The sequence below is a fragment of the Emys orbicularis genome, chromosome 18 (genome assembly GCF_028017835.1).
Source record: "Emys orbicularis isolate rEmyOrb1 chromosome 18, rEmyOrb1.hap1, whole genome shotgun sequence".
Lineage (NCBI taxonomy): Eukaryota > Metazoa > Chordata > Testudines > Emydidae > Emys > Emys orbicularis.
Window position 1 is genome coordinate 8,127,421 of NC_088700.1, and position 19,823 is coordinate 8,147,243.

Consider the following 19,823-nt stretch of genomic DNA (forward strand, 5'->3'; position numbering starts at 1 on the left):
GAAGTCATTTTTCCACTGGAAGAATGCTGAGCTAGAGAAATATTGTGAAACTCCCCTAAACCAATTCCTGTCACACAGTATGCGATGGAAAGTCACCCTTTTCATAATACACTGCTCATGCTCCACTTTGCTTGTGACCCTTGTTCCCCTCTGAGTTAAGTAATTTCAGCTTCCAAAACAAAAATCTATTTAAGTTTGGTTTGTCCCGATGAAGATTCAGACAAGCACTCCCTTAACTTTCAGCTCCCACTAAATCATGTTGAAACAAAGACAGCCTAGGCCCTAAGCCCTCCAAACGCTGCCATTCCCAGTTAACTGGGTCATTCCAAGTTCCCAGCACAAACTACAAACTTGTAACAGCCACAAAACTTCACGGCCGTAGAAAACACCTAAAACGTACTATTAGGTCCTTGAGATTTGCAAAACTTACCTACAGGAGTTACAGAAGCTTCAGTCTCATTGTAACTGGATTCAGGGCCCAGAAATTAGAAACTTTCTAGAAATATGTGCTTTGTTAATGATTCACGTCTCTTTCCCATTGCCCCAAACCAAGGTTGTCTTCAGACATACTTTCTGCTTAGAGCTGGGGGGGGGGGGGGGGGGGAGGGGAAACTGAAGGAAATTAGGTTACTGAGAAATGAAGGAAATTAGGTTACAGTCTGCTGCCTTCATAAAACCTTTTAATTACATTCAATTTATAGCTATTGGCATCTTGATGTTTTTGTGTGTGCATGTTGAAATATCTTGCTTGCTAGGCAAAGAAGGCGAACTAAAAGCATATATTGAGGGGAAGGCTTTTATATTCTGATAAATTGTCCTCTTCTGCTATAATAATTGTTCTGGGCTTCTCTGTGTCTGCAATCATTTGGCACATGTATATTGCAATCGGTGCCGGCACCATCGAAACAGCCTCCTTTGCTGTTGGCTAACTGTGTCCGTTTGTCCCGTGAATCTGCTCCAATCAAGGCCACTTCGTTACCAGTGATGGCACGAATGTCTGACCGCCTGTGAAAGGCTGATAGCGGAATTGGCAAAGCTTTGCCAGCTGCAAAAATGTACGCTCTTGTTGTTTAGTAGGGTGGCTGTGAAGTCTCGTTTCCAGCTGACAATTAAAGCCAGCCTGTTTGGAGATATGTCAAGCTTTTGGGACAGTAAAGAAATCCTCTTGACTTCAGTCCTATTCATCTTCTGCGGTGCATAGTTTCATATCAACACCAGACAGCCCATAAATTGACTACCATGGAGGATCCCGTTACAGTTTAATGAGAAATGGAACAGAATATGCAATTCCATCCAGGAGCCCTTTTCACCAGGCTACTTCATAGGTGGGGTTTTTGTTGGTTTGTTAGGTGTGTTTTTGTTTTGTTTTATAATAATGGAGGATATGTCTTTTCAAATGGCTAAAAAAGAGCCTATAAAAATGACCTAACTTGGATAAGACTCGGATTTCTTTAAGGGGATCTACTAGGCGCGTAGGGCCAGGTCTCCAGTAAAGGTCTCTGCTTTACATAACAAATCTGCTGAAATGCAGCATTCAATCTGGTTACTGAGTTTTTCTGGAAGCACATCCAACACTTTAGAAAAACAACTTCAGTGCCCATTAAATCCATCTTTTACTTTCCTCTTTAATTGTTAATCTTCCCAGGAAATGTCTATTCATTTAATGCAGTTAGAGATACAGTCATAACCCTCTTCTAGCTGAGTTCTAATGATGTTGAGTCAATGCATTTTTGCACTGTTTACAGCAGCCCTTCCAAATGTAAATAACACTAAACAGCCCTAGGACTTTCTTTCCAGGTCACAGATAGCACAATGCTGACTAGAGGTGACTTCACTGAACCATAATTATTCATATTGTTGCAGGAACCTTGCATGCAATGCTCAATTTGCTCCATGAGGCGCACTCAACTCCAGCTCCAAACAAATGCAATAAACTAATGAAGGATGAGCTGCAAAACTTAATGGGCCTAATTCTGCATCCACCTACAACAGCTTTGCTCCATTGACTTCAATAGCGTTACTCTTTATTTATACTTGTGCAAATGAGAATCCAGTACTCCTGGACATATACAGGCAAAAGAGTAGACAGGATCTCTGAAACTGCAGCTTGACTGAGGTTTTTTGTGATGTTCACATATCAGTCTAGCTGCCGAACTATGGAAAGAATCACAGATCTCCATCTCCCCCATATCTGACTAAACTCCTATGCCTGGCTGCCTCTGTCACAACCCTGAATAGCAAATGCTCAGAGGCATATTCCACAGACGAAGAACTGTTTACAGAAACTACTGGGCCGATAATTTCAAACTTCTAATAGGACTAAGAGAAAGCCGCTCTCGGCTTGTGGACACTTTGTGACTAGAAAAAGAGGTGGCACTTCGTTGAAATTCTTCATGAATTATTCACCCAGCTTTACCTAGCATTGTCCTATGCGACGGCTGTGGGCGGGAAGGGAGGCACCCACTCAGTCTGGCAATGCGACAGCTTTGTTGCGTCTTAGGGCACGAGATCAGGGTTCAAGGCCATGCCCATGGAAGTGGTAGCACCTCTCCCTAGCCAGGCCTTATAGTCTTGAGAGCAGCACTGTGCTAAGCAAGGGATTGCCTTCCTCAGCCTTCACTTCCAAGCCACAGCAAACAACACAAAGCTGAGAGCGGGAACGAATGGAAACCCCGTTGTTATGAAGGTCAGAGCCCTGACCCATACACTAGGGCAAACCAATGTCCTGAAATTGCAGAAACACAGACTCCTTGTTTGTATTCTTGACCAGAATCAAAGCAAGGGAACGACAGCCTGATTTAAACGACACCGACAAGCAAGGGGAAAGGTTCCCAGAACCCATTTCAAATGGCTAAAATGGGGCTCTATAAAATGTGATGATTCTCAGCCAAGTGGGATAAGATTCTGATTTTAAGAGCAGCCACTCTATCAACTGGCCCAGACAGCCAGTTTATAGGCTTTACATTACTGAACTCTGCTTAAACATTGCATTCAGCCTAGCCGCTGAGTTTCAAATGCGTGCAATGCTTGAGAAAGACTGTCCAGTGCCAGTTAAATCCCGATTTTACCTTCCACAGGATCATATGAATGTGAAAGCCAGATTCAGAGGCAGTTTAATTAAAAAAAATAAACTCTCTAAGGGCCAGATTTATCAGTGTCACTCTATTGGAATCAGCTAATTTACCCATCTGAGGATCTGGCCCACAATTCTGATCACTATTAAAATAGACATTATATCCAATAAATCCAGGGTAGGACATTATTTAACAATAAGGCTTCAAAAACCCAACAACAACCCCCATGATGAGTCCCAACAATGAGCTTTATTCATCAACCAGAACAGCAGCTCAAAGGCTTTGTACAGCATCTCCCTCTCACCCCCAGGCCACTGCTTACATCCGTGTCTTACCTCAAAGACTTCCTCATCCAGTATCCTGGTTCCAAACACAATGATGCCGTTGACATCAATGACGGGGTGGTCGCTTCTGTCCAAGAACTTAGTTACCTTCTTTTTACAGTCCAAAATCAAAGTGACGTTTTTCTTCTGTACACTGATGGCTATTCTGTGCCACCTGTGAAATAACACAGCCCGCGAGCTAGTTAAACAGATCCTTCTGCTTTCATTAATGAGCCAACAGTTTATAACAATTAGTTGATCATGCAAGGCTGTTGATATAAAACTATGGGCCAATCATTGTCCCCAATCGAGGTGAAATTCACCGATGGGCAGAGGGCCGGTAAAAGGCCCATGCATCACTTAAATCCCCAAAAGATAGGAATTCACCTGGCTGGAGCAACAGGTAGGACCACTTGGCTCCTAATCCCTCAGCGTGGGAGTCTCCCCTGCACAGATGTGGGGCGCACTGGGGGTAGAAGTGGCCCTGGTGGGGCCCCAATTTTCCCCTCATCCCCCTCTTCTATCCTCCTTAAGCCCAACACCGAGTGACATTCATGGACCTTAAGTGCCACACAGATTTGTGTAAGCCCTTTGCACAGGGGGAATGCCACCCCTATAGCCACAAGTCCCCACTGACCTGAAGTGCCTAATATTTCACTAATGTTCAAGGGTTTTTTGCACATCTGTTATTTATATGGCAGAATGGAAGAGCTCAGTTAGCGGAGACAGAGCACTGGTAAAATATATATATAATAGTACATACATCTTATACACACTTAGGTATTCATATAGGTACTCATATAGACTGATGATTGCTTTTATCGTGCACCACGTTCTCAATACACGACACTGCACTTACTTGCCATCTGATAGGTTAATGCCTCGAAAAAGAGGATAGTCTTCTGGGCCTGGCTTCCCGGTATGGTCTTCGTACAGGAATACAGGAGATCTACCCATCTCCATGCCGATCTGCTGGATCCCTTGCTCATTGTAAATCGAGATCAAGAAGGACTGACCTCCTTTCTTGGCTTTTACAGTGGACAGAATGGAGAAGTCCTCAGGAAAGGCTGAAGCTGAAGTGGAAAGGCAACGGGGTTAGTTGTTCTTTTGGATGTGATGGTGTGCACGCAATTCATACATCCTGCAACCCGGTGAACAGAGGAGAAACTACCAGCAATTGCTCCTCCTTCCAAGATTTGTCCATATTAGCAATCCCCAAACTGCTGCCCGTGGCAGAAAGGTATGTCAGTGCTACCTGCGGATGGGGACAACGCATCCTACAGGAATGTGCCCGGCAGCCTCCATTACCAGTAATAAGACACTTTATAAACAGCAAAGTGTTGTGTACGGATACCACCGCAACACCACGATTCTAACTCGATAATGGAGCAGTACGATGGCTTCAGACAATATGGAGCTACAAAGTTCCTTGCCGGCCCCAAATATCGGGACTGTCCCTATAAAATCAGGACATCTGGTCCCCTTAGATTAAGCCCAGGGAGAAGACAGCAGAAAATTTGGTGAAAAGCAGCTCCCATGGAAAAGAGTTTTCTATTCTAAGGGCTCAGTCAGTCTTCCAGTTCAGCAGTCAACCTTGCTAGGGATCATTCCTTAATGATCAATGAGCCCTTTTCGGTCTTGACCATCGAAACGACAGCCGTGCCACGTTCCAACTCCCACGCTAAGCAGAGGAGGGCCTCCGTGTTGCTGGATGGGAGACCTCCAGTGGGACACTAAGGTGCTGCTGCTGCAAGTGATGGGTGTAAATCTGTAGCATTTATGCCACTTCGTTCCATGGTATGCCCTGGAACTTCTTAGGAGACAAGATATGCTGTGCCATAGGGTCTAGAGACGCTGGAAATTCAGGGATTATTTTTATAAAAATCTCCCCTGTTAAGTAGACACATGCAATGTATTAGGTACTTTGTTGTTTTGCTGGGGCTTTTTTAATCAGTTTTTGTCTATTTTGTCTATTTAGGCAAGAACAGAGCATTCTGTGGCTTTGGCTCACCGCATTAGCATGGGCAGCAAAAATCTAAAAGCAAAAATAAATCCAACAATAAAATGGAGACTTTGGTTTGACTGAGCTTTGAAAAGCGCGTGGCAAAGACGGGCTTCTCATGCCAATCGTCCACAGCGATACCGTGGCCCATGTCCTCCTTCACATGGGGAATAAAGTGTGATTAGAGTCAGGAAAGCAAGCCCAATGATATTGTGGGATCCCATCTTTATTCTTGCAACACTCATGTTGTAATTAAGCCCTGAAAACGGGGCTTCACTGGCGTGGTGCATAGGCTCAGTCCAGTCATTTGGACAGGGGTGCGTTCCAGCCTCAGAGACTGCAGATCACTTTAACCCAAGGCTGCAAGGCAGCACATGAGAGTTTTCTAACTGCCAGAGCAGTATACGCCTCCTGGCATCTGAAACCGTGGTTGGTTTGGTTTTCTGCCTCTCCCTCCATCAGCAGCACTGCAGATGCTAGAGATGAATCCAAATTGCAAAACCCACGTCCATCTCCGAAAATTAATTCCTCCAATATGCAGGGGGTGTGAATTGCTAACTAAAAGAGGGGTCGGGGGGGCACTTCTTTAGCTTATTATAGAGAAAGGGCTGCTGAAATCTGTGTATTTCTGTCATCTTAATATGTTGTGTTCTAGCAATATAACAACACTTGCAAGGGTATCTGTCCCTCGGGCTAAGGCCTTCAAAGGAGGACATAATTGGCCTCTTGCACCTATCCACTGAGGAAATCGTAAGCGAAGGAGTGCCAGAATGGAACAGGGCGTTGCTGGGATATGTTGTGTGTGCGATGTGAACATCTCTGTGTGGTGCCTGGCAGTGTGTGGGGAAGTACCAGCCCTGTGGCTAATTTTTTAAGCTGTAAATTCACAGCCATCTAAACCACAAAAATGTTAACCCAAGTGTCCAGCAGCTTCACACAGGTTTCCCTCCCCACTGCAGGTCTACCCTCATGCACTTAAATGGTCCTATTCAGCACAGGAGTGTCACCAAGTCCACCAAGCTGGTGACTTCACTGGAACAAGGGCAGTTTATTCCAGCTGAGGGTCTGGCTCACCTTATGAATATCAATCCTTTTGGTAATACCATCTGCAAGTGGATACCACTGATCAGAATTCTGAAAAGTAACTCAGCAAAAAATATGGGGCCAGATCCTCAGCTGATGTAAAGGGATGCAGCGGCATTGAAATCAAGGGGGTTGCACCCAATTTACACCAGCTGTGGATATGGACCAGGACGTAGTTTTCCCTAAAAGTACCGAGATGTAGTAAGGAAGTTGTTTCCCTGCACTGTTACGCTGGTTTGATGCCAGCCTAACCCCACTGACTTTAGTGAAATTACACAAGTGTAAAACCACTGCTACAGAGTGGAGAACCAAGCCCAGTGCTTGAGCCCCGTTCTTACACTTATGTTAGCTAAGACATGGTCCCAGAAATGAAGGTATGTGATAACTGTGCCTTCCCTAGGATGAATTGTGCCATCTCTTTCCTTCCGCCTGTATACTCATATCACTGCATAAAATGCAGACATTTTCCTGGTTACAATTATGGAGAACAATTTGGGGTCTTTTATGTAAAATACTTCACATCCAAAATGATCCATAAAAATGGAGAATTTCATTATGAACCCTCCGTACAGAACTTTTCAACCTCAATGACTTGCCAAAACATTAAAACGCTGCTTTTAATTTATTTTTTTATTGGTATTATTATTAAAATGTCTCCATGGCAATGTGGGTTTCTCAGCTCAAATAACCATAATTGATAAATTATGGCTGACATGACTCTGTTATTGCTCTGTTACCCTGGCAAAGTAACAATGCATTTCCTGTCCTGGTTAGAAATGATCCAGGCTATCCAATGATATGTGGAGGGGGTTCCGTTCAGAATGCAATAAAACTAATAACAAAATAGCACGTAGGATGTGATCCAAATTCTAGTGCAATAAATGGAAAAACACACATTGACTTCAGTAGGTTTTGGGTCAAGCCTTTTTACACCATTCTACATTTTCAATGATGTTCATGCTGATTGGTGTTGAGACCCCATCTTTCCAATAAAGGGAATTACACCAGTAATGAATTTTGCCCATTGTATCAATATCCCCTCAAGGCTGAGTGCCACTCTAGCTCAGATCATTATAAATTGCTTTTGGCAGCATGCTTGTGAGTTAACTAAGTATTAATGTCCCCATTTTACAGATTTCATACCACCCAAGGCAAACGAAGGTAACCGTTTTCTAACTAAACAGGTCCCACTCTCTCAAAATGATTGTCCAACCCCCCTTAGGTGATACGGTCACCTGCTCCAAATGCCCACCAACTGCCCTGTGAGAATCATCTTAGACATTGACCTAATGAAAGCAGGATGGAAAAATGGACACCCTTCAGCCCCAAAAGACCTAAAACCCAATGGCTGGACAGCATCAACAGACACTTGTCCCTCATAGGCACCTTACCGCATAACGTGCTGGATTTGGCATGGGACAGAACATCATGGAGGTGCATAAAGCATTTGGTGGCCTCTGTGCTGTCCAAGCGACAGCATGAGAACTAACCGTTTTACAGATGGGGCACTGTCCATTGAAATATCCCCGATCTTCAGCAGCTCTTTTCAAAGGCCATTGAAGGGGGAAGGAGTGGGGTATGGGCACAAGCGAGGCACAGATTATTCCTCTGCAATCAGCCATCTCCATGCCGAAACAATTCGCTGCAAGCGAGTAGTCCGGAGACAGCATCTTTGGCCTGCTCTGGCATTTCACTTTCCGGGAACAGAACAGATCCACATTCCACCATGGCAGCTTGACTTTTGCAACAAGGCATAATGGGTCTGTGAATGCCTGTGAGGGTGCTGTGACTCCACCTAACAGCCACGTCCCCTGATCCCATGAGGCTGTCCCTTAACACTGGTGCATGGGCACTAAAAAGAGACCAGGTGGTTGTAAACACTGAACACTGGAGATTCCTTCTTTTCTCCCCCTCCTTCATGATATCTGTGTCAAATGCAGTCCGTTAACAAAGAAAAACATCTTTTTACAACCACCAGACTCGAGTCTGTGGAGTTGGGCTGGGTTCTTTCCTTCTCAAAAGTCATGGTCAGTAATTAAGGCAAAATTAGACCTTTAAGTGACACCTGTTCAACCTTATTGTCTTCTAAATATAGCCTCGGTGATACCTGGGCAGTTCCCCAAAGGAGTTTGAAGAGGTGTAACTAACTGGAGCCTAGTCAAGAACTCTGCTGATGAGCCAGGAAGGAAGGAAAGCATGCTCATTTTCTCTTAGCCATGCTGGTTTTGTGGGGTTTAACCAATTAAAAAGCAGTCAGAACTTATTCTGTGTCACCAAAATCAGCAGATCCAACTCTGGATATCCACAAGTACCAGATCTGTTGCATAAGAAGGTACCATTTTTAGAGTCACCTTTCAGAGTAGAATGGGTATTTAATGGCCCAATTTAATCCTTTGCTATTAGTGCATCTGAGGGGACCCTGATTTTTCTGGTGTGGTTCATTTTCCTCCTAGAGGAAATGTCCTGGCTGTAATCTAGGATGTTTCACCCTTAAATATACATGCACAAATAATGCAGAGAACATTAATGCAACAGGAATGCAAATTACTGCATTTTCGTTGCTGCTATTGAAGGACTATGTCTTCCTCTGTCTTTCTTGCCCTTGCATGAGGTTGGAAGAACATGGTTTTGCAAGGAACCTGAAGAACTTATTTAGGGAGCTGGGGAAAGATCATCTCAGCAGATTTTCTCGCTCTTGGGGGTTTAAAAACACAAATCTGCTTTGTTGGCTGTAACAACAGAAGCAGAATGGAAAGCCCATAAAATTACCATCTTAAAGAAACACAAACTTCTAATTAGCACAAAATATTACCTGTTGCCTAGAGCCCTTTATAGCGGAAGGGGAAAGCTATGTTTTAAAGGTTTTTACCCACACCCACCCATTTTGTAACATGAAATCACAAAAAAACACATTTCCCATGGTAAATTGCTCTACAATTACTTCGTTATCTTTATATTTCCTCTCATTCATTTGCTGGGGGCACCTAAAGTCACATCTAGTTATGGGGCTGTATTGAGACAACACCTATATCAGAGGGAAATGCTGGCATAGAGTCATGGTGCTGGCATAGAGTCATGATCAGCATCCAGGAGACCCAGTTCTTAACCTCTCTTTCCCAGCAACAGTCAAAAGGAAGCCTTTGGAGAGAGAGATGGGGACGTTAGTATGTCATTGAGTGGGAGCCCTTCAAGTGACTGAAGAGCTGCATTGGCGGATGCCAAGGAAATACCATCCAGGTCTTATCAGCTAGGAAGGATGGTGGATGAAAAACAAGAATGAGAGGAGGGTAGGTGAAAAGAGATTATAGTGCGGTAGGGCAATATAAAGGACTCCACCAGGATCTCAAAATCTCTCCTTGGGACAAGAGAAAATTGTATGAATGGGCTAGAAAGTGCATTATTCAATCCCTTTGCTGCATTGGCCATGTGCATTCACTGCCCAGAAGATCCCGTCCACCTGCTTAAGCCCAGAGTCACTGAAAGTGCCACTTGAATTGCACAGCATGGAAACCTATGAAAGCCAAAACCCACTGTGCAGGGGTTAGAGCAAGCTATTATGCACACTAGAAACGTGTCCTTTGAATGTGGCTCTTGGATACAATGTCCACAGCCAGGGAAAACATTTTACATTATTCCAGACTGGCGATGACATTGCATTCCTTGGCTTGAAAATATTTAGGCTTGGAAGAATTCAATTTTATCAGTAAATGTCGATAAACATCCGTTCCACCATACACACACAAATCGATGAAAAAGTATTTCCATCAATAATCGAAATGTACAGATAAGCAAAGTCACAAAAATACTGCTTGAGAATTTATTAGGGTTTGATTTAAGGATATTAACTTTGCATATTTTGACATGAGATGTTGACATGGTGTTTTAATGGTTATACAGCTTTAACTTTTTGAATTTCAATGTCTTCTCTCATAATTTATGGTCTGACCTCCCAGCCCCCCGTCCCATCCCCATTGGCCCTGCAATTCTGAAAATTTAAATCAATACAAATGGGAAAAAATACTTTAAAATAAACATCCACCAAAATTATTTTTTTTTTAAATCAAATTCTGATAAGCCCCAAAATATCCATAGAGCCCTGATTTAGCTTTTACTCATTCCTTATTCAGGAAAACTTTCCACTGACTTCGGTGGGACTTTCCATGAGTAATGGCTAAGTAGCAATTGAGTGAAGGACTTCTGGATATGTTCCACAGAAATTAAAGATGGCAAGGCCAATATCCCCACATTCAGCCACTCACCGTAATATTGTTATGAAGACAGGAATACAGAGGCATGAGCGGGTGGAATGATTATGAGGTTGGAAGGGGAATAACACAGATGCAGTCAGCAAGGTCTTTTCCTCAATAGATAGCGTTTCTCTTTTAACAAGAGGTTAACAGAAGCAATAAGGATCTGCTCCACTGACTACAATGGGCCTTGGATCAGGCCTTAGGTAAACAGAACAGTTCCCCATTGCTGATTCTGGGTGTGGACTCCAACCCCTATAAAGGCATCCTCTACCCTCTGTCTGGTACCCAGCCACTCTTTGCTCCCCAGTTCTTGTGCAAGACAGGGTGGAAATTGAACTCCAGTTAATCCCTTATTCACCAATGACCCCTGCACTCTATCATATGAGAATAACAACAGAACTCCCAATATCATTTTAGAGTTTGCTATCAAGCAAATCCAGCACTATAGGACATGAGTGATGGTCACACCAATAGGACTGGCTTGCATTTAGACCAGTGAAATATTGGGTGTGATAGAAATAGCATCTTCATTTAAGAGGACTGGTAGTGGCATTCCATGTTGCCATTGATTTAGCTAGTGGATTTTGTATCAATTCTTTTACAAACTTTTTGAAGTAATGTGTATATCTGTCTCCTTGGATTAAGGATTCCACTGCATATGTGCATGCTCTCTCTCTCTGTCTCTCTCAAACACACACACACACACACACACACACAGTTTCCCTCCTACTAGTTGTTAGGCCTTATGCAAGGAAGGTGTATTTCTCAGTGGATGATTGTGTTAATGATCATGCTGGTATATATCTCATCTGCCGCTGAAATCCACATGACACACTTTATACAAGCCAAGATAAACACAGCGGGCTAAATTGATCCCTGGCAATTCCAGATTTAACCCCTGATTCTATCGAGTTGCACCAGGTCCCAGGATGAATTTGGACTAGTGAGCTGTAGTGACTAAAGGCCAAATCCAAGTGTCCTTATTCAGGTCAAACTTCCATTGACATGAATGAGAATTTGGTCGGAGTAAGGACTCAGTAAAACCAGAGAAAAGGCTTCACTATACAGAAGACGACTGATCCAGCAGTTAGGCTGCTAGCCTAGGGATCAGGAGGTCAGGAATCGGGACATGCAGCAGAGCCAGTTTCTGGATAACCTGAGGAGCACAGCTGGCCTGTAGTAGGCTGCCCAATTGGCTACCCTCCCTGACTTGCTGCAGGAGTCAGCAGACCAACTCTCAAGCCCAGCAGCAGCAGCAGTTCAGCAGCTGCTCAAAGCATTTGCCGATGGCTGGGATAACTCCTGTGCCTGCTTGTTCCCAGCCTTGTTCCAGTCCTGCTCCTGCCTTATTCCAGCCCTGGCCCCTTCTCCTGCCTTGTCACTCCACATAACCCAGTTCTGACCCTGAGCTCCAATTCCTGACCTCTGACTTTGGCACTCACCCGTGGCTCTGACAATCGGCCTCTGACTCCACCTCTGACCCTAGGCTCCAACTCCTGGCTACCAGCTCCTGCTCCGACCACTGTGCGTACCATGCACATCCCGGACACATGAGATGGGAGTTCAATCCCTGTTCCACCACAGACTTCCTATACGAACTTAGGAAGTTTTAGGCACTTGCTCTCTCTGTGCCTCCATTTCCCATGTGTAGAATGTGGATACTAGCACTTCCCTCACTCGTGTGGGTGTTGGGGGGATAAATACACTCACGGCTGTGGGGCACTCAGATACTCCAGTAAATTGGGCCATATAAGTACTTTAGCTAGACAGTTTCGGCCCTAATTCATTAGCCCATTTTTCTTTAAAGCAAAGACCGCATGCTCTCAGTTTACAGAAATTTTTGCTTTTTAAATGCAATGCTTCATCATCTAATGCAAAATTAAAAATGTGTCTGTAGTGTAGCTGGTTTTTAATGAGCAGCCTGCTACTCATTGGATTTATGGGAGCTAATGCTATTTTCTTTCTATAATAAGATTCTGATTAATATTTAAACATTTCTTCCAATAAGAACTGGGACTCATGGGGGGTGTTCTGATTTAATGTTTGCACCTTCCAAGTCTCTATTCACAACTGGATACCAGCCTGTGATAATGAGAAACACCAGCTTGTTAACGGAGATGGGAACAGATGTAATTAGCCAGTGTTTGCATGTTCGCTGGATGATGTACCACCCCCTTCAGATGAAGTGAGGAAAAAATGAGTATAGCTATTTTAACATTATTAGATGATTAGACAGTCCGTATCTCCCCAAAAGAGTAGACTATTTCCCTTCCAAACACACACAAAATGAAAAAAGCATGCAGTGTTTCAAGTGCAATTCTAGAATGTGGGGGAAAAGATCAGATATTTTCATAGGCAGTCCCAAATCAAAAGGTTTCACTTACCAGGATATAACTGCTTTGTTGGTGCACTAAGCTGAGCATCTTTTGTTACTCGAAAAGCAACATCTGCGCCTTTTGAAGATCTTCTGCTTGTGCAAAAACCTGTTGTTTTAGTGATACCGTCAGGTAAATTATGAAAATCTAATACCTTCAAGAGATCTGCAGGTTCAGCTGCAAGAAGAAAAAAGAGGAGAAACCAGAATTAGTAGGCAAAAGTATCGGCGTTTGCAAAGATCCATTAGAATAATACTAATCACCAATAATCGTTTTAAACCAGAACAGATTTTTTTCTAATAAATGTATAGCAAATACATTGCTAATGCCATCTTCAAAACTAGAACAACAGGCTGCTGGTTTGAGATGCTAATTCACTGCAGAGAGGAATAGTTTTGGCACTTATACCTGTATAAGACTAGCATCTACATTCATGCTAGTTCGGATAATGGACTAATCAATAATCAGGCTTCAGGGTATTAACTGGTCGCGGTAGAGAAAAGTTCCGGTCAGGTACTATAGAACCTAAGGAGCTGTCTGCACTGTACATCCATGGTATCACTCGGATGCATATTCTGTGCATCTTCAAATGTGGAGATAGACTGCTCCCAATGTCAGCTTGAAGCTGGATGCCAAATGGCTAGAGTAGTCTCTACAGCCTTGGTCCAACTGAGTGACTCATCCCTCCAGGGCTAACTCCTCCCCAGTTCACCTCTCCTTGCCAAAACCTCCTCCCTCCCCCCCCTCCAGTGACAGAGCATAGGGACCCCCAGAGGTTCCAACCATCACTCTCTCTCCTAGAATGACGTATTTGTCTTCGCCCTGCTATAACTTAGCACCCAACAAAACCAGCATAAGAACAGCCATACTGGGTCAGACCAAAGGTCCATCTAGCCAGTATTGTGTCTTCTGACAGTGGCCAATGCCAGGTGCCCCAGAGGGAATGAACAGAACAGGTAATCATCAAATGATCCATCCCCTCTCGCCCATTCCCAGCTTCTGGCAAACGGAGGCTAGGGACACCATCCCTGCCCATCCTGGCTAATAGCCATTGATTGATCTATTCTCCATGAACTTATCTAGTTATTTTTGAACCCTGTTATAATCTTGCAAACGTAGCCTGAAAACGTCTATGGGTGCTACCATACTGAGCACAATTGCTTTCATTTAGCAATAACTGTAACACTAGAGCTGTGCACATTTCTGTAACAACTTAAATCACGCAAAACTCAGAGTTTTTGATTTGGTTAAGAAACCTGAAACTCAAGCCAGGTTTGTCCAGACCTGCAAAGCTCTTGGTTTTGAGTTAGTCAGATGAGGCAAAACTTGGTTTCAGATGAAGATTTTTGTTAAGTTTTATAAAACTGAAATACGTGTACACAGAGTTTTGACAACCTTCTAGTGGGCTTTTTAAGTATAGAACAAGAAACGCTTGTTGGACTACATTACCCAGAATCCTTACCCAGGAGTTGGGTGTGTCAGATTTTATTGGGAAAAAAGACATGTATTGTCAGCAGCAAATCTCAGGTTCTTGATCCTTTCTTATAAGCTAATACAAATCCCTTGTGTGTACAAATGTACTGCAAGCTTTGGTTCAAAGTGAAACTTCACCAAGTAAAAAAGGCTTGCAGAAAGCAATGCAAACTGAAAGCACAATGGGTGGAAATTTCAGATGTGCACAACACCGGCACACTTCCACTCCAGCTGAAGTCAATGGCATGACTCTCATTGCTTTCAATGAGAGCAGTTAGGTAAATGCTGAGTGCTCTTGAAAATCCTGTCCCATGGTTTGTACAGCTCCAAAGGAAACACTCCAGACCGTGGGGTTTGAGTGGTAGTAGCAATACTGTACATTTTCTATGTCTGAAGGCAATTGAATTTCAGCCTAGTGTCTGACCACACACCTAAGTCAAGCACACCATAAAATTCACTCTCTTAATCAGGTCTCACCACAGGTCCTACGGTAACGACATGCCCTGACCTCTGCACATCAATCCCCTCTGGCTACTATTATACAAATTATTGTAATTAATAGAAAGGATCTGAGCATTACAAGACAAGAAATGTCCAATTACTGTCTATGCTGGAAAAGCTCATTTCTTGCTTCTCTCCCCCAGCATGGAGCCTGCCACTTCAATTGTGAATTCAGAGAAAACTATGCAGATCAGGCACCTGTGCTGGCAGGGGAGGCAGACTGCAGCAGGTGCGCATACCACACAAAAAGCCTCAACGACAATGGGGGAAAGGCTTTCTTATTTCAATATAAAACACCCTCGAGCATGATCTTCAGTGGAATTCACTGCCTATAGTCTTGTATGCAATAATGCATCAGAATAAGCAATGGAATCATTCCTGCTAACAACATGAAGCAAAAGGTGTAATGCCCCAGCGGGCCTTTTTACCATATCTCATTAGGATCACATCCTTATTAGCATTTGCTTTAGCTAAAAACCTTGAAAAAATCACTAATGGAAGGATTCTATATTACACTCAGAGCCATCAGTCCTAGCTAATTAGGGGTTAGTTTGCATCCAGATGTTAAACCTCTAAAACACCAGTGACATAGCATGCATGGTGCATACCATTAACTGGCTAATCCAGCATTTTTCACATCAGCAGCAGAGATGGCAGATTGGATTAACCAACACAGACTGTAAACATTTACAATAAATTATTGTGAATTTTGACCCAATACTCTGAGCCAAGAGCTGTCAAAAAGATGAACCACCCAACTCTGCAACGATTTGGCACTGCCCAGAGCAATCTCTGCTTGACAGCCTCATTTAGCCTTGCCAAGACAGTACATTTCAGTTTTATTCTCTTAGCAAATTATTTTCCCAGAGGAAATATTTTATTCAACCTTCAAGGACGCAACCAAATATCAGATCGCTCGCTTGATATCGACATCCTAAACAATGACCTCTAGCAAACTGGCACCCAGCAGCCACAGACATTTTGAAACAGTGTTGCAGTGTGATAAATGTGGCTACGAGTGCCAACTTGTTATTAGCTCAGGGAACGATCCAATGATAATACAATTACTACCAGCCGCCAGATGCGGGATAGCTCCTTTCCTGGAAGAGGACAAATCTCCCAACATCAGTGACACAGAGAAATAAAGTAAGGGAAATCCTTTCAAATGGGGAGACAGAGAGAGAAAGAGAGAGAGAGAATACACCTTATATCAGGATCAGGCCTATTTTATAATCTGTGATTACCGCCACTTTGTGAATTTGAACAAAATAAATACACAGATAATGATAAGAGATTGACAAATAGGTCTTTTAAATGGAACATATACCAGTTATGAATGAATAAGATAAGCTAATGCTTACATAAGATAAGCTAATACTTACAGACTACATAAATTGTTTAATAATTTTTTCATTCCCAGACAGAAATTAGACCCCCATGTTTCTGGTATCAGAGGTTATACATATAAATTATGTCCATGCGTCAGAGTAGTATACAAGTTGAAAATGACAAAATGACAAATAAATAGAAAACCCCCACACCCCCTTCCTCCTTTCAGAAATAGATAAATTAAAGGGGGTGGAAATCACATATTATTTGAAGCTTACATGTATAAGTCGTTTATAAAGGGTTAATTCATGATTACATTTTCAAAAATCATTTAAGCAACTGTTATAGATTATTTATAGAGTCCAACCAGTTGCTTATAACATATAGGTAGCCTATAACACCAATTTTATCTGCCAGTCTATAACACCTTCTCTACTGATGTGCTTATAACCATCTGTATAACACAACCTATTCCTGCCTGTATTATGCTTTTTAATATCTAGTAATCGTTTATTAATGCTGTATAAAACTATTGACAAATAGACCCTTAATGTACAGTACACTAAAAAAAAAATCCCTTTCGGGTTTTTCACCACCTGAAAATATTATTCCACCAGTTTCTGCTGTATCCAAGACTGGAATGCCATGAAAGCATCTAGATAAAACTGTGACAAGTACTTAACAAATGCCTAAATTAGACAGAGGGATAAGGAATGGTGGGAGACACCTTATACTGTTTCAGAATACAGACATTTACCATTAGGGGGTCATCTTCATTAAGCCCAGAAATATTTTGAAATATCCATGAGTTCCTGGTATTTTGAGGATGTAAAAGAGAAGAGCCTAAAAACAACACCCACAGAAAAGCACATCTACCATGTGTAGTGTTCCTTGCAGCAGAGAAGAGGTAGCACTTGGCTGTAATGAATATAAAGTGGATTCTTTTTCTGCTGGACACCCAGACAGACCCTGTGGCTCTTTCTGCTTCTCTACTAACTTCCCAGACTGACAGTGTGCTGCACTGCCCAGAAAAGTCAGCAGCAGAGGGGCTGATATATCAGCAGCAACAGATTTGAAATGGCTGCAAAATAATAGATACTCTAAAAGCCCATCTGGAGCAAGTGTAAATACACCTCTACCTCGATATAACGCTGTCCTCAGGAGCCAAAAAAATCTTACCGCGTTATAGGTGAAACCGCGTTATATCGAACTTGCTTTGATCTTCCGGAGGGCGCAGCCCCGCCCCCCCCGGAGCGCTGCTTTACACGGTATATCCGAATTTGTGTTATATCGGGTAGCGTTATATCGAGGTAGAGGTGTATCTTTAAAAGGTGCCATTACCTCCAATGAGAACAAGTCATCTCCAGGAGCGGAACTGGAGACAGGATGTTTTCACTGTGATTTCTTAATTAATCCACTGGTCTAAATGTATGGGTTTCCTGCTAGGAACAATTCAGTCTGCAAGCGCTAAAGGGACTGCAGGATTTTAGGACAGTGAGTGCAGTCTAGTAGGTAGGACAGTAGACTTGGTGTCAGGAGACCCAGGTTCTGCTCCTAGCTCTTCCCGCAACTTGATGCATGACCTTGGATAAGTCACCTCTCTGACACCTGTTGTCTATTCAGTGCAGGGCTTGTCTTTCACTATGTGTTTGTACAGCACCTAGCACAAAGGGGCTTGCATTTCAGCTGTGGTCACTAGGCACTGTCACAGTACTAACAGGAGTCTTAGAGTCATCTCTTAATCAAACAACATCCAGAATCCAATGATTCAAGTAACACCGATTTCCATGATATGTCAGCCAGTTTGGCAACTTGAATATTACGGCAAAGGGAAAGTGCAAACTGACAATTTATTAGCACCTTTTCCCCGCTGTGTACATTTTTAAAGGGACTCGTATGTGGTAATCACAGGGCTAGACTACACTACCCGCCCGGATCGGCGGGTAGAAATCGATCTCTCGGGGATCGTTTTATCGCGACTCATCTAGACGGATTAATCGATCCCCGAATCGACGCGCATACTCCCACCTCGTCAGGAGGAGTAAGCGCCGTCAACAGGGGAGCCGCGGCGGTCGATTTGCTGCCGTCCTCACAGCTGGGTAAGTCGAATAGGATACGTTGAATTCAGCTACGCTATTCGCGTAGCTGAATTTGCATATCTTAAATCGATCCCCCCCCTAGTGTAGACCTAGCCCCAGGGTTTGAATATAGCATATCAGGGTCTCCAGTGTGCACAAAAAGGTGATTGGCTCGGATGGATATCTACTTTTCTATCCTCATCTGTAAAATGGAGCTGCTAAAACTTACCTGCCTCAAAAGGCTGTTGTGAGGCTCAAATCATTTATGTTTGCAAGGCCCTAAGTGCCAATTATTACTCATATAAATTGTGAAGGGGACCTGCTATGCCAGAGAACATCGCACCAATCGTTCTTGCTCATGCTATGAGTTGAATTAAAAGAGCTTCCAGTGGCCGCAATGTGCCAGACACGGTACAGACCCATAGGGAGAAGCAGAAGATTCCAGTTGAAGTAGACAAGATAGACCAAGGGTGGGAAAAAGGCAGGATTAAGCCCACTTCACGGTTGGGGGATTGGGACGTGGAAGATGAAGTGACTTGCCAAGGTCGTACAAAGAATCTTTAGCACTCAGATTTCCCCATCCAGAGCTTTAACCATAAGACCATCCTTCCTTTCAATTGCCTTTAAAAATGACGCTACCAACGAGAAGCAGTGTCAGGAGTAAACGAAAGGTTCTGTAACCAGCCATCATGATTGCTTTCATCAAAAGGCATTCAAGGATACTGGACCATTACTAGATAAAATTAAATATAACAAGAAAGCAAAGCAATGGGCACCATTTGAAGTTAAACATGACATGTGCCTTTGACACGCTGATCAAAAATGGATTTCCTTTGAAACAGAGACCATGAAAATTCCCTTTGACTGAGCTTTGAATACCATCATTTTAGGATGAGTTAACTATGCACAGACATCTGTTCATCATTCAGTGAGAACGTCAAAGTCCCCCAAAAGTTAATGAGCTCTACATTATTGTATTATGTGTGTTACGGCAATAAGGCTCCAACCAAGATGAAGGCCTCCATTGTGGTAGGTGCTGTATATAAATTGAGTGACAGATAGTACCTGCACCAACACCAAAGGCAAAAATCAAGCCCATGATCTTTCAGTCAGGTATAGTTCCTAGCTAGGGCCAAGACTCTTACAAGAATTACTGTATGGTTTAAACATGCCTCTCCTTGCACCCAGAAAGCCTACAGTACCATCTCACATCCTAGGTAGCTTCCTAAGGATGCCACTGTACAGCATCTTTGTTCCCTGGGTTACTATGTAAGAGAGACAGCAGAACCCATAATGGGAACCTAAGATCTTCTATTTCTGGTGAAACCTTATTAG

The 19,823-nt window shown here is 43.1% G+C and overlaps 1 protein-coding gene across 2 annotated transcripts in view; it reads right to left on the minus strand.

Annotated features, from left to right (window-relative positions):
* Positions 1-19,823, minus strand: part of COL5A1 (collagen type V alpha 1 chain) — a 241,082-nt gene that overhangs the window by 170,173 nt on the left and 51,086 nt on the right. For both annotated transcript variants that reach the window (XM_065418816.1, XM_065418815.1), the window contains exons 2-4: positions 13,117-13,284; positions 4,257-4,470; positions 3,410-3,572 (exon numbers count right to left, since the gene is read on the minus strand). In XM_065418816.1, coding sequence (XP_065274888.1) covers positions 3,410-3,572; positions 4,257-4,470; positions 13,117-13,284 — 545 coding nt within the window. The remainder of the gene's footprint in view (positions 1-3,409; positions 3,573-4,256; positions 4,471-13,116; positions 13,285-19,823) is intronic.